The 19,362-nt window shown below is 39.2% G+C and overlaps 1 protein-coding gene across 3 annotated transcripts in view; it reads right to left on the reverse strand.

The window, feature by feature from the left end:
• KLHL2 (kelch like family member 2) overlaps window positions 1-14,291 on the reverse strand; it is a 58,547-nt gene extending 44,256 nt beyond the window's left edge. The window contains exons 1-4 of one of the 3 annotated variants that reach the window (XM_027745756.2): window positions 14,136-14,291; window positions 11,133-11,258; window positions 6,797-6,903; window positions 2,109-2,230 (exon numbers count right to left, since the gene is read on the reverse strand). In XM_027745756.2, the coding sequence (XP_027601557.1) occupies window positions 2,109-2,230; window positions 6,797-6,903; window positions 11,133-11,258; window positions 14,136-14,158 (378 nt within the window). In that variant the 5' untranslated portion in view covers window positions 14,159-14,291. Of the gene's footprint in view, window positions 1-2,108; window positions 2,231-6,796; window positions 6,904-11,132; window positions 11,259-13,322; window positions 13,496-14,135 lie in introns of those variants that run through there. The other 2 variants (XM_027745758.2, XM_039380460.1) reach the window with 2 other exon arrangements.
• Between the last annotated feature and the right edge of the window lie 5,071 nt (window positions 14,292-19,362).

Consider the following 19,362-nt stretch of genomic DNA (forward strand, 5'->3'; position numbering starts at 1 on the left):
GACCATTACTAAAATTTCACAATACCTTCTAGATAACAGACAGGAAACTGAAAGCTTAATTAATTAATCTCAAGAGCATGCAACGCAGCTATGGAAAGAACATGGTATTAACTGAGGCCTGACAATCTGCACTAGGTTTCTAAGTTTCCAGAAATTCACAGTAACAATTTTCCCATCTTGGCTTTCAAACTTAAGGAAAAGGTCTTGCATTAGTATGTTTGTTTTTATTCAGTGTTTATTTCTGCTGTACAAATAAATACTACATATTGACAAAGTAAGAATAGCTTTACATCCATTATCAGTCATATTACAAGTATATTCACTATCAACAGTAAAATGTAACTATATTGCAATAAATCAAAATGCAACTTAAAAGCTTGGCTGTCTTCTCAGTTCTCAAAGTCACCACAAACTTTTAACATTACTCACGGGGCCATATTATTTATATTAACATCCCCAACATTATCAGATATATCTTCAGACAGACAACCTGAAGCCATGAAAATTTAAGCCATATCAGACTCAGGAGCTTTAAACACAGGTATTTCTGGCCTTTAATGACTCCTGTATGAGGAAGAAACGTAACACTGGCTTTTCCTCCCCATAAACAGAAGAGTTAGCATTGCCAAGGATAATGCTGCTCCCTACGAAGCACCTACAGCCAAAATACAGTAGGCTGCCTGTTATGCTATGTTATGGATCAAATATACAAGATTAAGGCCATTAAGCTCTGTCAGCAAGACAGAATATTCTATTTTAAGGATAAAAACCAGCATGATCAAGCAACAAGAGGTCTATTAGAGAATATCTGACAGCTCTGGATTTTGCCCAAAGTCTTCCACAGCAATAGAGAGATTTGTGCAATCACCAAATTGGTTAAGACACAACATAATTTCAGTCAGCTTTTTCATTATGTACATTCACCATCAGATCAGAAGTAAATAATTCCTTAAGAAGCAGGTGACAAAAAATTAATCATATAGAATTAAATGACTTATGGTATGACCTAAAAAATGGAGGGTCTACTAGTAGGATATTTTGTTTCAAGTTGTCAATATTTCTCATTTCTAGCTCTTCAATCAAGCATAGCTAAAACTAGCAGTGTCCCCATTGGATTCAGCAGCCAATAAAAACCTATTAATTTCAGCCTAATGCCCAGTAAAAGCAATTAATTTCAGAATACACAATTGCAACAGAATTTTTCTATGCCAAATACAGCAACATGGTTTTGCACTCTGCAAAAGCAGCAAAATGACTGCTAATAACCAGTAACTTGGCATTGAGAAAGAACAGAAAGAAGAGCATAGGAGCAAGCAGAAAAACATGAGAATTAAATATATCACCTGTTATGCAACTAGTTTTAAACTTGCTAAACATATATACCAAATCTCAAAAGACAGTTGAAGGAAAATCTGCTCTGTCCATCTTCAGGGTTTGTGGTTAGAAAACACTAAGGGCAGGAGGCTATGTTTTTTAGGCTTGTGTTTGTTTTATTCTAATTGAAGCTTCAGCTTAAGGTAAAGCCAATTGGAAAAACTGATTAGCTCTGTGTGGGATGGGCAGAACTATCATGCTATATATTGGTTAATTAAAAAAAAAAAGGCAGTAGCTAAAAACTTCTGCACAGTTGGCTACTGGCAAGTTACAGAGACCGAGCAGGAGAAAGTACTTTATTCTGCAGGATAACAGAGAAAAAACCCAACCAAACAAACCAAAAAACCAAACAAAACAGCTTAACTGGAGAACATGGTTTCACATTTAGGAACAAATCTATTTTGTTTATGTAAATTGCACTTAAGTATCAGAGAGGGGGTGGTACAGAGGTGGCTGACAGCATTAATTTTAGGCAGAGTAAACCATCTATTTTATTGCATTACATAAGGTTTGGCTGCAAAGCCCATTAAAGTCAACTGACTCTTCATTTAGTTGAATAGTCTTCGAATTTGACCCAGAATTTAAACAGCATGACTACTTGCTTTGTAAGCACAAGGTCTGAAAAAAATCCAGTTTGCAGATGAGATTTCCTATGTCAGAGTTGAACCACACTGACAAAATAAATTACTCTGCAATTACATCTCTTTTCTTGTAGAAAACATTCTCACTCTTACCTGCACATTTTCTTCTGTAACTTGAATTTCAGCAGTGTAAATATAATCAATAAGCATCCTTAGAGTCCAGCCATCGACTTCCTTTATTCGAACTTTTTTTGCTCGGCTTTCACTCATCTCACCTACAAAAAACAATTTATTGGTCAAGTAAATTAGATAGAAATACAGCACAGATGTAGAAGTTTAATAGCAGCAGACATTTTGTGTATGATCAGCTGTAATAGTAGAACAACTTTAATAATAATAATAATAATAATAATAATAATAATAATAATAATAATTCAATTTCTTTCCTTTCTTCCTTCCTGCCATGAGAAAGGAAGACGTTGTTGTTATCATCATGTGAATGCTACCTGGGTTGATACTTTTACTGCAGGTGACCTATTTTCTCCAATGTACAGTATCAGAAAAATATTGTTATCAGCCCTAAATGAGACCCTTCAAATGCATACAGAAACATTTTGCTGGCAAAGCAAGCTCGTAAAATACTCTAGTTTTATTAACTTCTTAATTGAAGGAGAATACCAAACACAGTTTGGAGTAATTTTATTTAAATAAGAAAAATTATGTTCCCACAGAAGAATTAACATAACACATTTCTTTGCTTGCCTACTTATTATTCTCTTAGCAATTTCACATCTTTTACAGATATGATTTAACAGCTAAAACTCAAGCTAAGATAAAATGGTAAGCATACAAAAACTTGTTGGATCTCATTTTGTGGAGGCTGACATGTTGGACATATGCCACAACTGATCTTCATAGAAAGACCTGCAAAATAGTTTCCACCTTCCAAAATATGATGTTTCTCAAAATGCAACATTTTCTTTATGTCTGAAATAATTGTCCAAAGATTATAAGCCTCTTCATGATTTCCAACCACGCATTTGGTCATCTCAGACCTTTAAACCGTTCTGCACCGACTTGCACCGAGAAGCAAAACATGAACTACACCGGTTATGCTGGAAGATAGATAAACTTGGACTTTGGAAAAGTATATCCCAGTCTCTGAATACATTAATTTATTATTCTTCTATGTTGGATATTATTTCTTTCCCTTAGGCATAGGCATCTAGAGATAAGGGTATTGATGATGTAATAAATTTAATGTATACAACAACAAAAGCAGACAGGATGGGGAAGTGAACAAGAACATGCTAATCATTGCTGATATTTTCTTATGAAGTACATACACATTTTCATTGTTTGTTATCCTTTGGTCTCTAGGGTTGGTACCAAGCAATGCATTTTACCCAGTGCTTTCAGCAAAGGGGTCATCACTGAGAAATCTGTTACCACTATTCATGCCTTTTTTTGAGCTGAGGGGTTTGTAAATCAACCCTTTAAGTGGCAGAAAGTTCAGAAGACCATCTACAGCAACACATTAATGGCAATATAGGTTGCTAGCATTCTAGAAAACACTGATGAAGGCCCACATCAAAACCAGCAAAATCCAGCCTCAACTCTTTTCACCTGCTCTTCTGAAACATTTCCCTACACCTTAGCAGATTCCCTGAAGGGCCCTGTATTCCAAATTTCTACTTCTAGTTTGACACAGATTAAACCCCTTGATCTTCAGAGCATGTATGCTGCAAGTTATTTATTATGCAAGCTTCTGTGGAGGTGGTCCTTTGGGAAAATTGTGTGTGTGGGAGAGCAGATTTTGATATTCTGCAAGCACATTAGGTTTGTTTTCAGATTTTGTGTCAAGTCTTTAGAGTCATGGATAGGCACCTTCTCTGTTTAGCAACGGAGCTCAGAATATTTAAAAAAAACCCACAAAAAACAACAACGAAAAAATCCACACACAAGCAAACAAATTAAAAAAAAACCCAACAGGTAAGATAAATCCAAAAATACTTGCTCCTAACTTTCATGCTAAACAGACATGCAGTCTTACTATAATGCTAGATCAAGCCATACTTTTTTTGATAGATCATATGCACTCACTAGGCAGTCTCACCCTGGAATTCAACCTGCTGAAGAACTCAGTTCATGACTAGGAAGTTGCACCACCATATCTCCACAGATTTCTTAGTGACAGGAAAGCATATCGTGAACAGAAATGAAAGCACTGAGCTAATCTAACCATCCGAGCAGGAGCAGCAATGCACCGGTTGACTTGAAGATACTAAAGGGGCTAACTAAAAAACTTATATGGTTCCTCACAAAGTAATGCAAGGCAGGGGTTTGGGTGGGTTTTTTGTTTGTTTGTTTTGTTAAACAAGATTTTTATAAATGGAGACTGGAAGCTAAGAGAGCAGGTAATTCCCTAAGGATAACTGTCATTGAGGAAGAGAAAATTAAACTCAGGTCACTCTTGTCCCAAGTCAGGCCCTAGTACCATTGAAGAATCCCTTCTCTGATGTTTTGTAATCCATTCCTCTAAACATTTAAGTATACGTAAATCATATTTCTAAATAATTCTACTGCATAAGAAGAAAGAAGTATTTCCAGTAACATACTCCCAGCTGTTTAATCTTTCTTCCCCCTACCTCTCCATAGGATAATTGGTTTTGTAACTTTGAAAGGCAATGTAGTAACTTTTTCTTTCTTTCTGGATATTCTTTAGGGCTACCACTGCAAGTGCAAATTGGGGGGGGGGGAACAACAGAAAAACCAAGCAGAGGGTTTGAACCCAGCTAATGCCACATCCCGTGCTACACCAAAGTAGTTCTTAATGACTCCGAGAAAGATGGAAGCAACCTACAAACATATGCCTAAATATAATCCTCTAATTTCTAGTCAAGAAGTAACCTTAAAGTATAAGAGTGCAACTTTTTTTACTGTCTTTTCAGTCACTGTTTTATTCTGCATGGAAGAAGATACTTTTCCATTTGGTTGTGGCTGGTTAAGGGATCAAACTTGCTTATTTGAACTTGCTGGATAAGAATAAAAATCCACCTGAGAAGTGTGAATTGCAAGGTCTATGAAGATAATTATAATGAATTTCAGGATTTTTGTGGGTAATGTGTGGGTAATGGCTGAAATGCACCAATATCACAGCTGGGCCTTTCTATAAGCAACCTATAAGCATAGTATAAAATCCATTGATAAATCTTGAAGCCACAGCTGAATTTTATTTAAACTCCAGTTTGGTTCACCATCTACACAAACACTGCCACAAACGTATGTATTAAACACTTCACACCCTTTACTCAGGTAAGCATTCCCACCTCCCACACCACTGGGGGTCAAAGATCACCTACACTTAAAAACATAAAACAAGCAAAAAATGTTAAAAGGGATTGAAGCAAGGAAAGGGAAGATTTCAGCAATTCTGTCTCGAGAGCAGCCACAAATACTGCTGCACTGGCACTCTGAATAGGTAATAAACTTTTTCACAAAAAGGGCAGTGAGGGCATGCAGAAATGTCTTAATCACAGAAAGGATAATAAAAAGCTCTACTCAGAGAAAAGAGTATTTTCAATGTGATAGTCAACAACAGTTAATCTTTGATATAGAACTAATATAAGAAGCTTGTATTTCTCTGTTACTAAGGTGATAAAAAGGAACTGTAGAAGCATCTGTTTTCTTTCTAACTTTAAGATCAGTAGTAAAAATTAAGAAAGAATGTATCAGTCTCTACCACAAATGCAAATGTGAAGAACTACTAGCAGAATAGATATTTAATTTTAAATGCAACTTTAAAGCATTGGTGTAGAAGTGATTCCACTTCTAGCTTTGGTTATGTCAAAATATTTGCATATAAGATCAAGAATAATCAACTGCTTCCCCAGTACACAACAGTATTTGAAATGTCATCAATCTTCCAGTCACATACAAATAAAGTTATTAAAATGCCATCTGCTTGCATACAGGCAGGCCAAGAGTCACATTTCTGCCTCCATCTGAGCTGGTTGTCAGAAGCAATGCATTACATTTAATTTCAGACAGTCAACTACAAAGCTGGCATGAGATTTGAGGAGGAACAGACAAAACCTCAGAAGTTAATTTTAACATGCATTTAGTAGCATTCTCACTTTAACACTGAATTTCACATTATTTCAATGTGATTTATAACCATTACGGAATTAAAGCCACAACACAGGATTTAAGCTGGAGGCTCCTGTGAACCTGAACCTATCTTAGCCTTGCAAGCCCTCAGCATCCCTGCTGTAGCAGTAAAGCCGTAACATGGCCAGCGTGGAGCGAGCAGAGGCAGAATCAAGCATGCACAGAAAAGTTGTGGCAATGATGCAGAGTACATGTGTCATGGAGAATTACCCTAAAAATACTGAAATGCGCACTCCAGCTATGGGCTGCCAAAACCACAGGAAGTTTTCATATCTACTAACAGCCTAGAGCATTCAGGGTCTGAAGAACATAGCAGCAGTAGTTGTTAAAGGACATAATTTACTCCAACATTCACATGAAAGTTATTTTAACCTTCTTTTGGACAAGTGAGATTACTAGAGCCTTAAAGGGTATAACAACTCTACTATTCCTTGCATACTTAACATCTAATTTTTTTTAAATTAAGGAGATTTTTTAAAGCATTCGTCATGCTAACAAAGAATAAGTTGCCAGTATGTCCTTAGACTGAAAAATTCATTAAGAATCCCAAATGTTCCTGCAGGCTTATCTAAAAACTAAATAGATCCTAAAAAGCAAAAGTCATGTAATTTTCTGCTTTATACAGTTGGATTGGATTAGAACAAGTAAGTAAGTATTGAAACATTTGGTACCTGTAAACATGGCATGGAAGTAGGGGCTGCAGGCGGCTAACACAACTCTATGCGCTGCAATTTCCATGTCTTCAGCTACTATCGTCACATCACACAGCAAGTTTTGACTATTTAGAAATATCAGAGAAGGTAATTTCACATAAGTGAACTACAACAGAAGAGTATATAATATCACATACAATTTGTTTTCCCATGCCCTCAAAAGAGGCAGACAATGTTGATGAAGCATTGTTTGTAAATGTGTTACACAACCACATGGCTATTACTCAATCAGATTACAGACGGTGCTTCGGTACACAGAACTTTAAAAAAAAAAAAAAAAAAAAATCAAACAACTGAATTGTGATTCCTTGCACAGAAATCTTCTGGATTGAATAACCATAATTTGTATCAGTCAAGTTTAGAAACCTTCCCCCTGGAAGGCTGGACCTCTTTGAATAACTATGATAGAAAAAAAGAATTTAATAAACACAAACACTAAAAAGAACAATGAGGTAAGAAACAAGACCTTATAGACAACAAAGAATCCAAAGTTCAATTGTGATGCCTGTGTCACATTACATTGGAAGCTCATGCCTACTTAATTGTTCAAAATCGCTACTCCATCTTCTCTGTATTTACTGTTTTCCAAGCATTCTTCATACCCAGCCCATGCACAAAATAACAATTATTTTTTCTACTCTGAGCAGTTTAGAATTTATTATGGTTAATTTCATATCTTGCCTGAGTTTGTATCTTCATTTGCATTCTTGTCCTTTGTAACTGTAATACATAATTCCTCTCTGTTGCAATAAAGTAACTTCTTATTTATAATCATTCCTAACACTGCTGTTTGCAATGCAGTTTACAGCTATTGGCTAAACCTCTTCCAGTTAAACCTACAACACCATATACTCTTTGTATTGCAATTTTCTAGATTGAAAGAGGAGGGGGGGAAGAAAAAAAAGAAAGAAAACACATCAACACCAAAAGGCTGCAATTTCCCAGCATCTGAATAGCCAGTCACAATTGCCTTTTATTTCCTGCTCATGCTACCACTGTCCCTGTGGAAGCAGTATACAATCCCCAAAACTTAGAGCCACTGCAACAGACAGAAGAGGGAAGAGTCTGATTTAACAGAACATATTCCTTAGGGATGGAGCTAGAGCTGTATATCAATCCACTGATCTCTATTCTCAGTACTTTCAAAAAGATAAATTTTTACCTTTCCTGGATATATATTACAATTAGAGTGCAGACTTTTAGAGAGTTTGCAACTACCACACTGAGTTGTAGCAACGACAGGTGAGCAGTTGCATTTTCTTCAGACAGAGCTAAAGCTGTCAGCCAAACTGTTCAGATATTCATTAAATCCAAAGAAAACTCTGTGATCTCTCAGCCTCTGCAATCATCCTATTTCTATAAGCCCAGACTCAAGTAAGGTGGCTTTGTGGGGGTCACACACCAAAAATTTTGGTGGCCATGACTAACCTTTGGTGTCATATTACAATCCTGGTACAACATTATCTTTCCCCTTTCAGGTCTTAACACCTACAGCAACTATCTAAATCTCGTAAGTTTACTCTGCAATAGCATTATTATCAAAAAAGATGTATAACATAAGTAACGACCATATCTAGATGAAATGCTCAATTCAGAGGATCCTGAAAACAACCATTACATTTATTATAAAAAAATTGAAACAGAAAGCTGCACATAAAAGGGCATCAGATACTTAGCATTATCAGACATCTGCACTTATCCTGACAACAGGAACAAAAGGTTTTATACTTAGTAGCACAGAAATACCAAAGTTAACAACAAAGCCAGGAGCAAGAGAATTACATCAATACAAAACTCAGGCTAACTAATTACACTGTGCGTATATAGACATAGTAACTCAGAGGTGGTTCAGATACATCTCTAGTCTGGAACTGCATTAGACGAATGAATATACTCTGCATCACTACAAAGCTGGGAAGCTAAATAAACTACTAAAGAAATGAGCTTATAAACTTAATCATGTACTCTGCTGTAAGCAACTCATGAAACTCAGAAGCCTCATTTCATGAGGGCACATCAATTTATTGTAGAAAAGCTTGTTCTGAAGTGATATTGCACTAATTTGCTTGTATAGAGTGAATGAAAGAACAGAACTGTGGGGAATACACCATTCATGGTAAAGAAAATGAGAAATGGGGGGCAAGAAAGCATACATTTAAGAAGAATAACTGCTTACCAGCTTGCAGGCTATTCTTCATTGGTTCATATAGAGAAAGTTCATTACCCACATCTTCAAAAGGTTTTGGTAAAGTCTTGTTTGTAAGAATGAGGATTTTAACAAATGTAGGTAAGGTCAAATTCCATTGTGATAAAAGCAAATTATAATGAAGTGAAAAGATAAACATCAGAGAGTAATTTCTTAGTATGTCAAGAACTAATTAACTATCCTAATGATCTCTCTGAGGTGATGGTGAACAACGAAATGACAAAAACTAGAAAGGACAAAATTACTCAAATTTGTCACAATTTGAAGGCACAGAAAAACTTACTTATGACCTACTAGAGCCAGCCACCTTGACAGCAGCCAAAAACAATACAAACATATAGACTTGATCATTCAAAACCAAAAGTATTTTAAATGCTTAAACAAATTATTTTTTCACAACTTATCCACTTCCTGCAGAGTATACCTCTGGCAAATACCTGTTTGTGCTACGCTAATAAAAAGAACTGAGATAGAAACCACTTTAAAAATGTATTCAAAATTAAAAATATCATTTACTTGATTTGTATTAGATCTTCATTTTGAGTAATGAAGTCTGAAACATTTCTAAAATATTTCAGTTTATTATTTCAAATGAATGCAAATAGGAATGTTTATAATCTTATCTAATTATCACTTACTTTAAAAGCTGTACTCAGCTTAAATTATAAACATTGCTGCATCAACTACTTTATTAAATAAGAACTAGTTAACGTTTGCATAGCATTGCTCCTGTTCCAACTTCATTTATACATGTAAGACAAAATTGCTCAAATTGCTTCTACAAGCAATTTGAATTTAAGTAACCATGGAAACTAAAGTATGTTCTGAAAATAATCCATGGCCTTCAACAATGCACTCTGCCGGAAGACCACATATCTTTTACTTGCAACACAACAAAACACAGGTAAGGTTTCTGACTTCTGAAACTATTGTTAAGATTCATTCTGAAAAACTTTCGCCATTTAAACTCTTGCTCATCCTTAGGGAGTCATTGCTACTGGCTCTAGCCAGGCTCTATAATGTTCCTTGAGACACTGAATCTGGTTACTGGGATACTTGAAAAAGCAAAGGGCATATATAGGTGAAGCAACAAGTGTCAGTCTATCCAGCACACAGTATTAAGGATTTCCCTATAAGGAACAGTGAAGATCAAAGGCAGACACATACTTTAAGTGGGTATAACTTGCTGTGTTTCTTTCAGGTGAAGCCTCTCCAGTTTTTAATCTTATACAGGAAATAACAAAGAACGACAAGATTTTCACAGCCTCCAGTATTGTCTATGCTAAAGAAGCATTTTAGTTTTTTAATTTTTCCATTCCTGCTGTTAGTTACAAAACTGAATTACTGTAAGTGATAGTTGTAGGTCCTGATTTCCAGAGCTCTACCTACCAGCTGTCACAGTTTTCAACATCATTTTACCTACTCATATGTAGAATATAAATCAATACGGATGCTATGAACAGCATCAGCACCAGCCTCCCAGTTTTGCTGAAAATGATGGTAGTATCACTCAAGGTCTTACAAAACTTTATTGAGAAAAGTTACTTTCAACATTTGATTTGAGAGTTCATCAATTTCTCCCAGAGGGCAAGCAAAAGATAACTAAGAAAGAAAATGTACTGACAGTTGGTTTATATTTGTTAAGACTGTGACCTGTGTCTCCAGACTAGAAAATTTTAAGATTTTTCCAGTTTGTAGCCTACCACAAAAATCAACAAGAGGCACAAAAAGAGCCTTAGGCTCAACTAAAGAGTCACTTTTCATCTATGCAGGATCAACTACACACGAGACAAAACCAGTAGCTGTAACTCCTTAAATACAAGCCCTAAGTATTTTTTAAGTCTCACAAAACTAGTTTTGATTAACTTACAAGGGACAAAAACATACTGCACATATTATAGCTATCATCACACAACTATCATTCAGCTATCACTTCATTGTATATTTAATCCTTCTCTTAATTAGATCAGTTACACTTCTGAAATTGCATGTTCTTATTGAACAAACTATTATTATCAACTTAATAAATGCAAATGAAAATAAAAATGTATTATGGACTCCAGGCAGATGTATACAGTGAAGTAATACCTTCTTAATTCATTCATAATTTTAAAAGCTTTCTTCATGTGCCATGGATTTACTGTAACAGGACAGTGAATTTCGGTGTTATCATCTTTCAGATCCAAAGGCTTCTGATGGCAAAGTTTGGTACAACTGGAAAGAAAGAGGAAAAAAAAAGAATTAATACTTCTGTCTAATCTCTAGTTCTGTCACCTCTTATTTTCTCCACCTTCATCTTGAGGAGAAGATTTGCACTTGAAACCTATTCTTTACTCCAAGCAATTTTGGTTTCCCTATTACCAGAAGTGTGGAGGAGTAGGTAGAATTGCCGTGGAAGTAATAAGTTGGTGACCAACACTAGTGAGGTTGACAAGAGGCACTCAGGGCTAATAACAACCTCCACTACAGAAAACATGAAGATGTTTTCTGGTTTTGTGAATATTATTTTATTTCATGGAAAAATATTCTAGAATATTTCCAATGAGCCCTGAAGTAAGAGGAGAAGCAGAGTTTGGGGAACTTTTAGCCTGGTGGCCATACAGATCAAAGGTAGAATGCAGCATCCATCACCTTTGTCTCTTCATGCCTTCACTGCCTGTCAGAAAAGAGCTTCTCTCTGACCTTCCACCAGGACCTTAACTACTGGTTCACACTCCCAGTTCACCTCTGACAGGAAGACCACATGACAACTACTGTAGTCGTCCAGGCTTTCCCTAGCAGCACCATGAGACACAGGTGACTGAGAAAAATTGGGTTGTTTTGTAGAATCGATCAGTGTTTTGAAAAGCGTAAGTGACCAACCTCTTAATTTTTCTTAAGCAGTGTGAAAAAATCATTACCTCTAGCTACAATTAATTCCTTCCATAAGAAATACTCAAGTTGTATAGACACTAGCTTCTATAGAAAAATTGTTATACACATTCCTCAGTCACTAGGACTATCCAAACAGCAAGTAGGTTTTTCAAGGCAAACCAAACCGACGAGTTTCCTGTTTAAAATCACAATGTTATTCTTACAAGGCAAATTGTGTTGTCACAGCACTTAGAAAATGCTTAGCATCAGCGATGTTTTCTTCTACAGTATTGTAACTGTATTCCTGAACCTCTGAGCTGGAAATAAGCAAAGTCACTGAAGTCACTTGGTGGGGCTACCTGGTACATCAAAGATGTGATTTCAAAAGAAAATTCAACTTTGCTAGCTTTAGGTAAGCACAGTCAAACTGAACATATTCAATGACTCACATAATTGCAGTCTCTCTTCTACCATACCTCAAACTTTACTTGGGCATGTCTAAAGAAGCTTAAAAGAAAAATCCAATGATAATTTAAGAATTTAACCTAAAACTCTATATTTCTGTTCACTACAGCAGTGCAAAGCCAAGTTATTTTTATTTTTCATTATTCCAAAACTAGCTACAAAATTTTGGAGCAGAACAACACAAAATTGCATCAAACAACAAAGAAATGGAAAATGTCTCCATAAAACACTGGCTAACAAAATAACATCCATCCACAGAACTTAAACTACTACCAACTTGCTACAGTGTACCATGAAACTGATATGAATTAAGAGTTTCACACTCAATTTTGAAAATTATACAAGTAATTACTGAAAGTGGACAAGTAATGGACAGGAATTTTGCATCAATCACAAAAAAAAAAAATCACATTACATGCACATACATATGCTGCTGCACAGAGGTAAAAAAGAAAAAGACATCCTATCTAGCAAACTCCTTTAGACTGAATATTACTCCTCTACATTATGCAACATACGTAGTGTTCAGCATTCAAAAATATTATAGAGAGAAATCAATGACTGCAGAAAATGCTCAAAACACCAAAGACCTACGAGGAAGGGACCCAGCTTTTAATGATACCACTGACTTACCAATTCCAGGACAGAACACTTCTGTGGCATCTTTTTACATCCCAAAGCAATGCATCAGATACTGATGTCTACCTACCTACATACATATACAGGCTACATACACATCGAACACAGCATGCAAGGAAAAAAAACAGTAATCACTGTTGTCAGGCAACTTGGACTAGACAGAGGAGTTCTCATGAAGCATAAATTAATTTGCTGAAGTTTCATTTGTTTGCCACAAAGGACAACTTTGTTTTAAGGTAATGAAGCCTACAAAACCATCAGTCATATGCTTTCTGTTTTGAGAACTACCAGTCTGCTTGAAGTTACTGGAGTATCTCTTACCATTTCACGAGTTGGGTCAAAGCTGTCTGCAACTGGTTTCCTTCGGTTTGTTCTCAAGAACCTGACCCACAGCGTGCCTGAAAACTACCTCCCGAAGGCATAGGATGAAGCTGCACTGAACATGAGCGTGCCAAAGGCGATGAGCCCAGCTTAGATGCAGCTGGAGATACGTGCATTGTCTGGGCACTGCCACTAAAAAAGATGCTTAACTAAATAACCAGAAAACCGAGAGCGCGGTGAGCACGACTGCTGAGTCAAACAGGGAATAATTTGGGACCGCAGATGGAGGAAGCAGAAGGAGTGAGGGGGAGGAGGGAAAAAAAAAAGCCCGCCTGTCCCTACAGGCTGGAAGGCACCCGGCGGGCGGCGGGGCGGGGGTGCAGGCAGCACTGCCCGCCCGCGGGGAGCCCAGTGCCCGCTCCCCCCGGAGGATGTCACCGGCGCGGGCACCGCCGCGGCACAACGGGGCAGCTCCGAGCACGGGCGGCCGCGCTGTCCGGGGTGCCCCGGCCCGCCGGGCACCGGGCACCGGCTCCGCCACCAGGTCGCCGACACGACGCCCCGCCGGCGCTGCGCCGCGGCTGGTTCCGAGCCCCCTCCCGCCCGGGAGCACCGCTCCCGCGGGGCCCGGGAAGCTCGGCGGGGCTGCGGAGCCGCGGCGGCTCTGCTCCTGCTCCTGCTCCGCGGCTGGGCCTGCCCCGCGCCCCCAGCCCGCGGACCGCATAGCGCTCCGCTCTGCTCCGCTCTGCTCCGCACCGCCGTCCCGGTGGGCGACGGCAGCCTCCCCGCCCGACCCGCCGCCGCCGCACTCACACGGGCGGCAGCAGCATCTCCATCGCGGCTCCGCTCGGGCTTCCTCCGTGCAACGCGGGCGCGGCGTGCTGCCGCCAGCACCATGCCAGCTGCGCTGCCCCGCCACAGGTGCGGGGAGCGGTGCCCGGTGCCGGCTGCGCCCGCCCGGCCGAGCCACCGCCACCGGAGCCGCCGCTTCCGGGGGCCCGCCCGCGGGAGGGCGCGGCGGGGACGGGCCGCTCCGCGCAGGCGCGGCGGGGGTGCCTGGCCCGGCCCGGGCGGGCGCTGGTCCGGCGGTGCTGGGGAGGCCCCGATACCCGCGGTGGGCAGGGGCCCTACGCTGGAGCCTCCCGCTCGGGCACGCGAGGGGCTTTAGGAAGAGGATGAGGCGCCGCTGCCCTTTGCGGGAAGAAGCGTAGCCTTCGAGGGGGTGAGCCCGAGTCCCGCGCCCGAGTGCGTGTTTCCCGCCTCCCAGGAGAGCGGTGGCTCCGGGCGGGGCCGGAGAGCGAGCTGCCCTGCACAGGGGCACGTCCCGCAGAGCGCCCGGCTCAGGGTCCCTCAGCATCAGGGCAGATGGATGCCTGGTGGCGCTCGCGTGGGGACACAGAGGTGCTCTAGCCCAAGGGAAAACAAAAATACTTGAAAGTGGTCTCAGGTCTCCTCAGTGAGAAGACCCACCGGCAGGTGCACGCCATGAGGGGCATCCCCACCTTCTTCCTAGGCCGGCCGAGGAGCTGGCCTGGCACCAGCTCATGCAGGTGGTTGCAGCTAAAGCAGAGCCGAAGCGAAGAACAAAACCGCATCGGGGTGGAGGAGCTGCATAGGCTCCAGTTCGCTGTGACCTGTTGGATCTCATCTTCTTTTATTTGATCCAGTCCAGTGGAAACACTGCCACTCAAAACAGCTGCCCTTCTGTCTTTTGCAAACGTTGCTGATGATGATTATTAAGTACTTGACTTGTGTTTTAATGTTTTAATGTGATGCAAAATGGCAAAAGGAAATACGAACGGATCTATTTCAAACGTGTCTTTGTAAGCAACACAAATTCAAATAGTAATGAAGAATATTACATTTAGCAATTTCTGACTTAGGGCATTTGAGAAAAATTTAATGTACTTGGACTCTGTAAATTACCTCTAAATCTTAGAAGATTGTGTAGTGCAAGATATGTTTAGTAAGCTGAACAAAATTCAAGTATTTAAGTCTGATAATGCCTAAAAATAAAATGCTTCTTCACTGGAGTAAGAGATTATATTTTGGAATAGTATCTCTAAACTAATAAATTATTTCTAACTGACCAACACTATTTCTCTAAGAGTGAGAGAAATTTAAGGATAGCATATTTTAAGTAGAAGGTAAAAAAGAAAATGGCAGATGTGTTTTGGGTGGAGAATACTATAAAATGGATACATAAAGCCTTCACCCATGTTTCTAATCACTGGCTATTAAAACTAAATGTATTTTAATTTGTTATTTTCATCTTTGCTAATCTCCAATAATACTCCTCACTTGGAAAATGCCATTTTAGTTTTCTCAGTTTACCAGTTCTCTTTTACTACACTGCGATGTTTGATTTGGGAACACTTCAAATTTTTTTTTATGGGTTTCCACTGGAGGTTTTTCTAAATTAAATAGTCACAATAGGCAGTGCCTGTTTTTATTAAGTCTGTGCTTTGTAACTGCTGAATTTATCTCTTCTCGAGAGACAACTAGGTTTGCCTCTTTGTTGTGTTAGAGAAGACAAGGTACTTGTTAAAGATTTACATGCGCAACAAAACCTGCTTGCAGGGAAGTCTGCTGCAAAGCCAGCAATAATGGCCTCTGAAATGGAGGTTTAAAATTCAGCCGGTTCTGTGTAGCATAGCATTACGGAGGTCTGAGTTCATAAGCAGGTCTGCCCTAGGTAGATCAGAGAGTTGATGAAGAATGTCTCATCACACTTCCAGGCTTCTATAACTTAGATTAAACTCATGTATATGTTACTTTGTAAGACAAGGCTCCTAACTTCTACTGATCCGTAAGATCTAAGTGAGTCCTACTGTGCTGTGTTTAAGGGTCTGTATGAGATTATTGTGAACTTGTGAACTTGTCCAGAAGCTGATGAGGGATTTTGCACAGTATTTGCATATAGATCCTGCAAGCATGTAGGCAGCTGCAGATTCTGTCCCATGCTAACATGGCAGAACTGTTCAGTCATGTTGTTATGGTTTAACTCCAGCCAGCAGCCAAGTCCCATGGAGCTGCTTGCTCTCTTCCCCAGCAGTAGGATCTGGGAGAGAATCATAAGGCTAAAAGCTAGAAAACTTGTGAGTTGATATAAAACCAGTTTAATAGGGAAAGCAAGAGCTGTGCACGCAAGCTAAGCAGAACAAGGAATTGATTCACTGCTTCCCATGGGCTGGCAGGTGTTCAGCCATCTCCAGGAGAGCAGGGCCCCATCACAAGTAATGCTGACCTGGGAAGGCAAACACCATCACTTCAAACATCTACCTCTTTTTCCTTCTTCCCCACACTTTATATACTGAGCATGATGTCATATGGTCTGGAATATCCCTTTGGTCAGTTTGGGTCACATATCCTGCCTGTGTCTGCTCCCAGCCTTCCATGCACCCCCAGCTTCCTTGCCAGTGTGGCAGTACAGAAAGCAGAAAAATCCTTGTCTCTGTGTAAGCCCTGCTCAGCAATAACAAAAACATCTCTATATTGTCAACCCTGCGTTCAGCACAAATCCAAAACACGGCCCCATACCAACCACTGTGAAGAAAATTAACTCTACCCCAGCCAAAACCAGGACAAACATTAATTCTTAAATGAACAGTAAGCATTTCCAACCTGTGACTTCTCTCTTTTTCTTGCAGTCTTGCTTTGGCTTCTGAGCCAAATGTTCAATATTGGTTCAGTTAACTTCTGTGATGCGGAAGATCAGAAAGAAACACAAATAGGGCAGCATTCTATATTTTTTTCCCAAAAATTATGTCTTTGTACTTCAGTAATTCCAAAAGGAATTATAAACAGCTGAAACAAAAATGAACTGCATCCAAACTACATCATGTGATTATGGCAAAACAGCTTGTGTCTCTAACTATGAGAAAACACATCCTTTAAATACAATGTCTGGATTTTTACAGGATTCTGCTTGATGCAAGACCTCTTCTTAGAAAAGAGCTTTCAGAGAAAAAGCTTATTTATATATGTGTGGGGGTGTATATATGTAGTTTAGAAAGGAGATGGGCTATGTTTCCTAACTATGATGAAACAGCTGTCTTTTTTGTTTATGCTGCAACAATCTGAATTACTGCATTTACTGAGGAAATTCCCTATTGTGTTTCAGGCTATCCCTGTAACAACTCTTGGTCCTTTCCCACTTGTTTATTAAGTTTCAAACAAATGTGGCCAATGCTTACTTAGGATCGCATGGTTCTTCAGATGTATTGACACTAAAAGTACTTTGCTGATATAGAAACCCTGATACTAACCATCAGTGAAGTACGTCCACTGAAAATGAAGCTATGCCAGCAGAGCTCTGCTGGCTAGCAAGATAGTTCCACAAGTTACATGGTCCTACAAATGGAATAAAGAACCCTGGTAAAAGTCAATGTAACTGCATACATACATGGTGTTTTATTAGCATCTTTAAGGGATCACACACCCATACTGAGGTGGTCACGTTAGAAGAAGTCTGTATTAGGTTTAGCCAAAGAGGACATTGAAATAAGTTCTTACTGGTATTTTTAATTGACAAACAGGTTAGGAAGACATCTACAAAAAGGACAAAAATTAAGTTTGTAAGAACATTTACTCTTGTCGAAGATATTAGAAGTTATAGCTTCTGAAGGATTTGGGCAGAAAGCTTATGAGGACATGCTAAGGCTGGGATTCTTTTCAGGAATAGGGAATAAGAAAGGAATGGGTCTAGAATCAAATACTTAAGTACTCTGTCCTGCTTATTGCTTCAAACAGAAAAACAATGTGCTTCCTCGCTTTGTTAGCTGTCAGATTATCCATTATATTTGTATCTTACTGAATTCAGTTGTGGATAATTTATGTATAAGATTTATGTAAAAATTAATATGTATTTATTCAAAATCTGTGAGGGCACACATCCATTTTTTTTCCCTGTGCATTTCACCCCCAGTAACATTACCATCCAGCAGCAGACCTTTATACAACCAAGGCCACTGTATCTGAACAGATCCACAAGGACCTGTGTGGAATTCATGACAGGACTTGAGTTCAACGCATAATTAGTTATTACTACATTGTTTTGTCTAAGACACTAGCACTAATATCAGCATTAATCCAGCATTACCTAATCTTAAAAGGCCTCACTCTAGTGGAAGAAACTCCTTTTTCTTTCCCCAGAAGCATGGAATATTTAAAGTTTCAGAGAATCACTGAGCTAAGGTCATGAATGCATACTGCAAAGTAATGTGAAAAGGAAATGAAAGAAAGTGCATGCAGCAGACTGAGAAAGGGACCAGATTGCAGAGGAATATGTACTGGAGAGTAGGCAGGGAGAGAAAAAATAAGACATGTAAATTGGGAATGTGAAATAAGGAATAGCAAAGCAGCTGCTATCAAAAATAAATCGTACTGTGACCACAATCAGTTAAATACAATTAAGCATGCATGAAAGTATTTAGTCTTTTCTAGTGTTATTCTTCTGTGTAAACAATTGCTGGAGCACTAAGAATGATACATACTTAATGAAAACAGGTGAAGGGTAGGATTTATTCTGTAAAACTCATGGACCTTATAATGATGATGAAAATTAGTAGCTAAGAACTCTTTTTTTCAGTGTTCAAAACCAGATATGGTGTAATTTCCAAAATGACTTGATATGGCACATAGTCTAGTAAACAGGATTTAAGTACTCTAATCCTAGTTCTGGAAAAGAAGGGCCACATAAAAAGCAAATGGTATGATGCTTCTGAGTTCTGCTTGATGGAGAAGCGAGATACCTGTGGTCAGTGCTGTGTTCCTTCTAGATTACAGCTTCCAAAAGGAAGTCCTAGCTCAAGTAAGCATTATGACTGGAAGACAATGTAGGTCATGGCTGTGATTCATATTAGTACTGCAAACTACCAAGACGCAAAGTAGATCTCTTGATGAGCTGATCTAAGGCCCAGTGCTGCAGAGGTTTAGATTTCACATAAGGTGTATCCGTGAGATAACTGTGAAAGAGGTGGACCAGCTCCTACTCTCATACCTGCAGACTTGTGTTGCTGTATAAGGCAATCACGTCTCT

Source organism: Pipra filicauda, unplaced genomic scaffold, assembly GCF_003945595.2.
Source record: "Pipra filicauda isolate LSUMZ 115617 unplaced genomic scaffold, ASM394559v2 scaffold196_size3971931_pilon, whole genome shotgun sequence".
In the NCBI taxonomy this organism is placed as follows: domain Eukaryota; kingdom Metazoa; phylum Chordata; class Aves; order Passeriformes; family Pipridae; genus Pipra; species Pipra filicauda.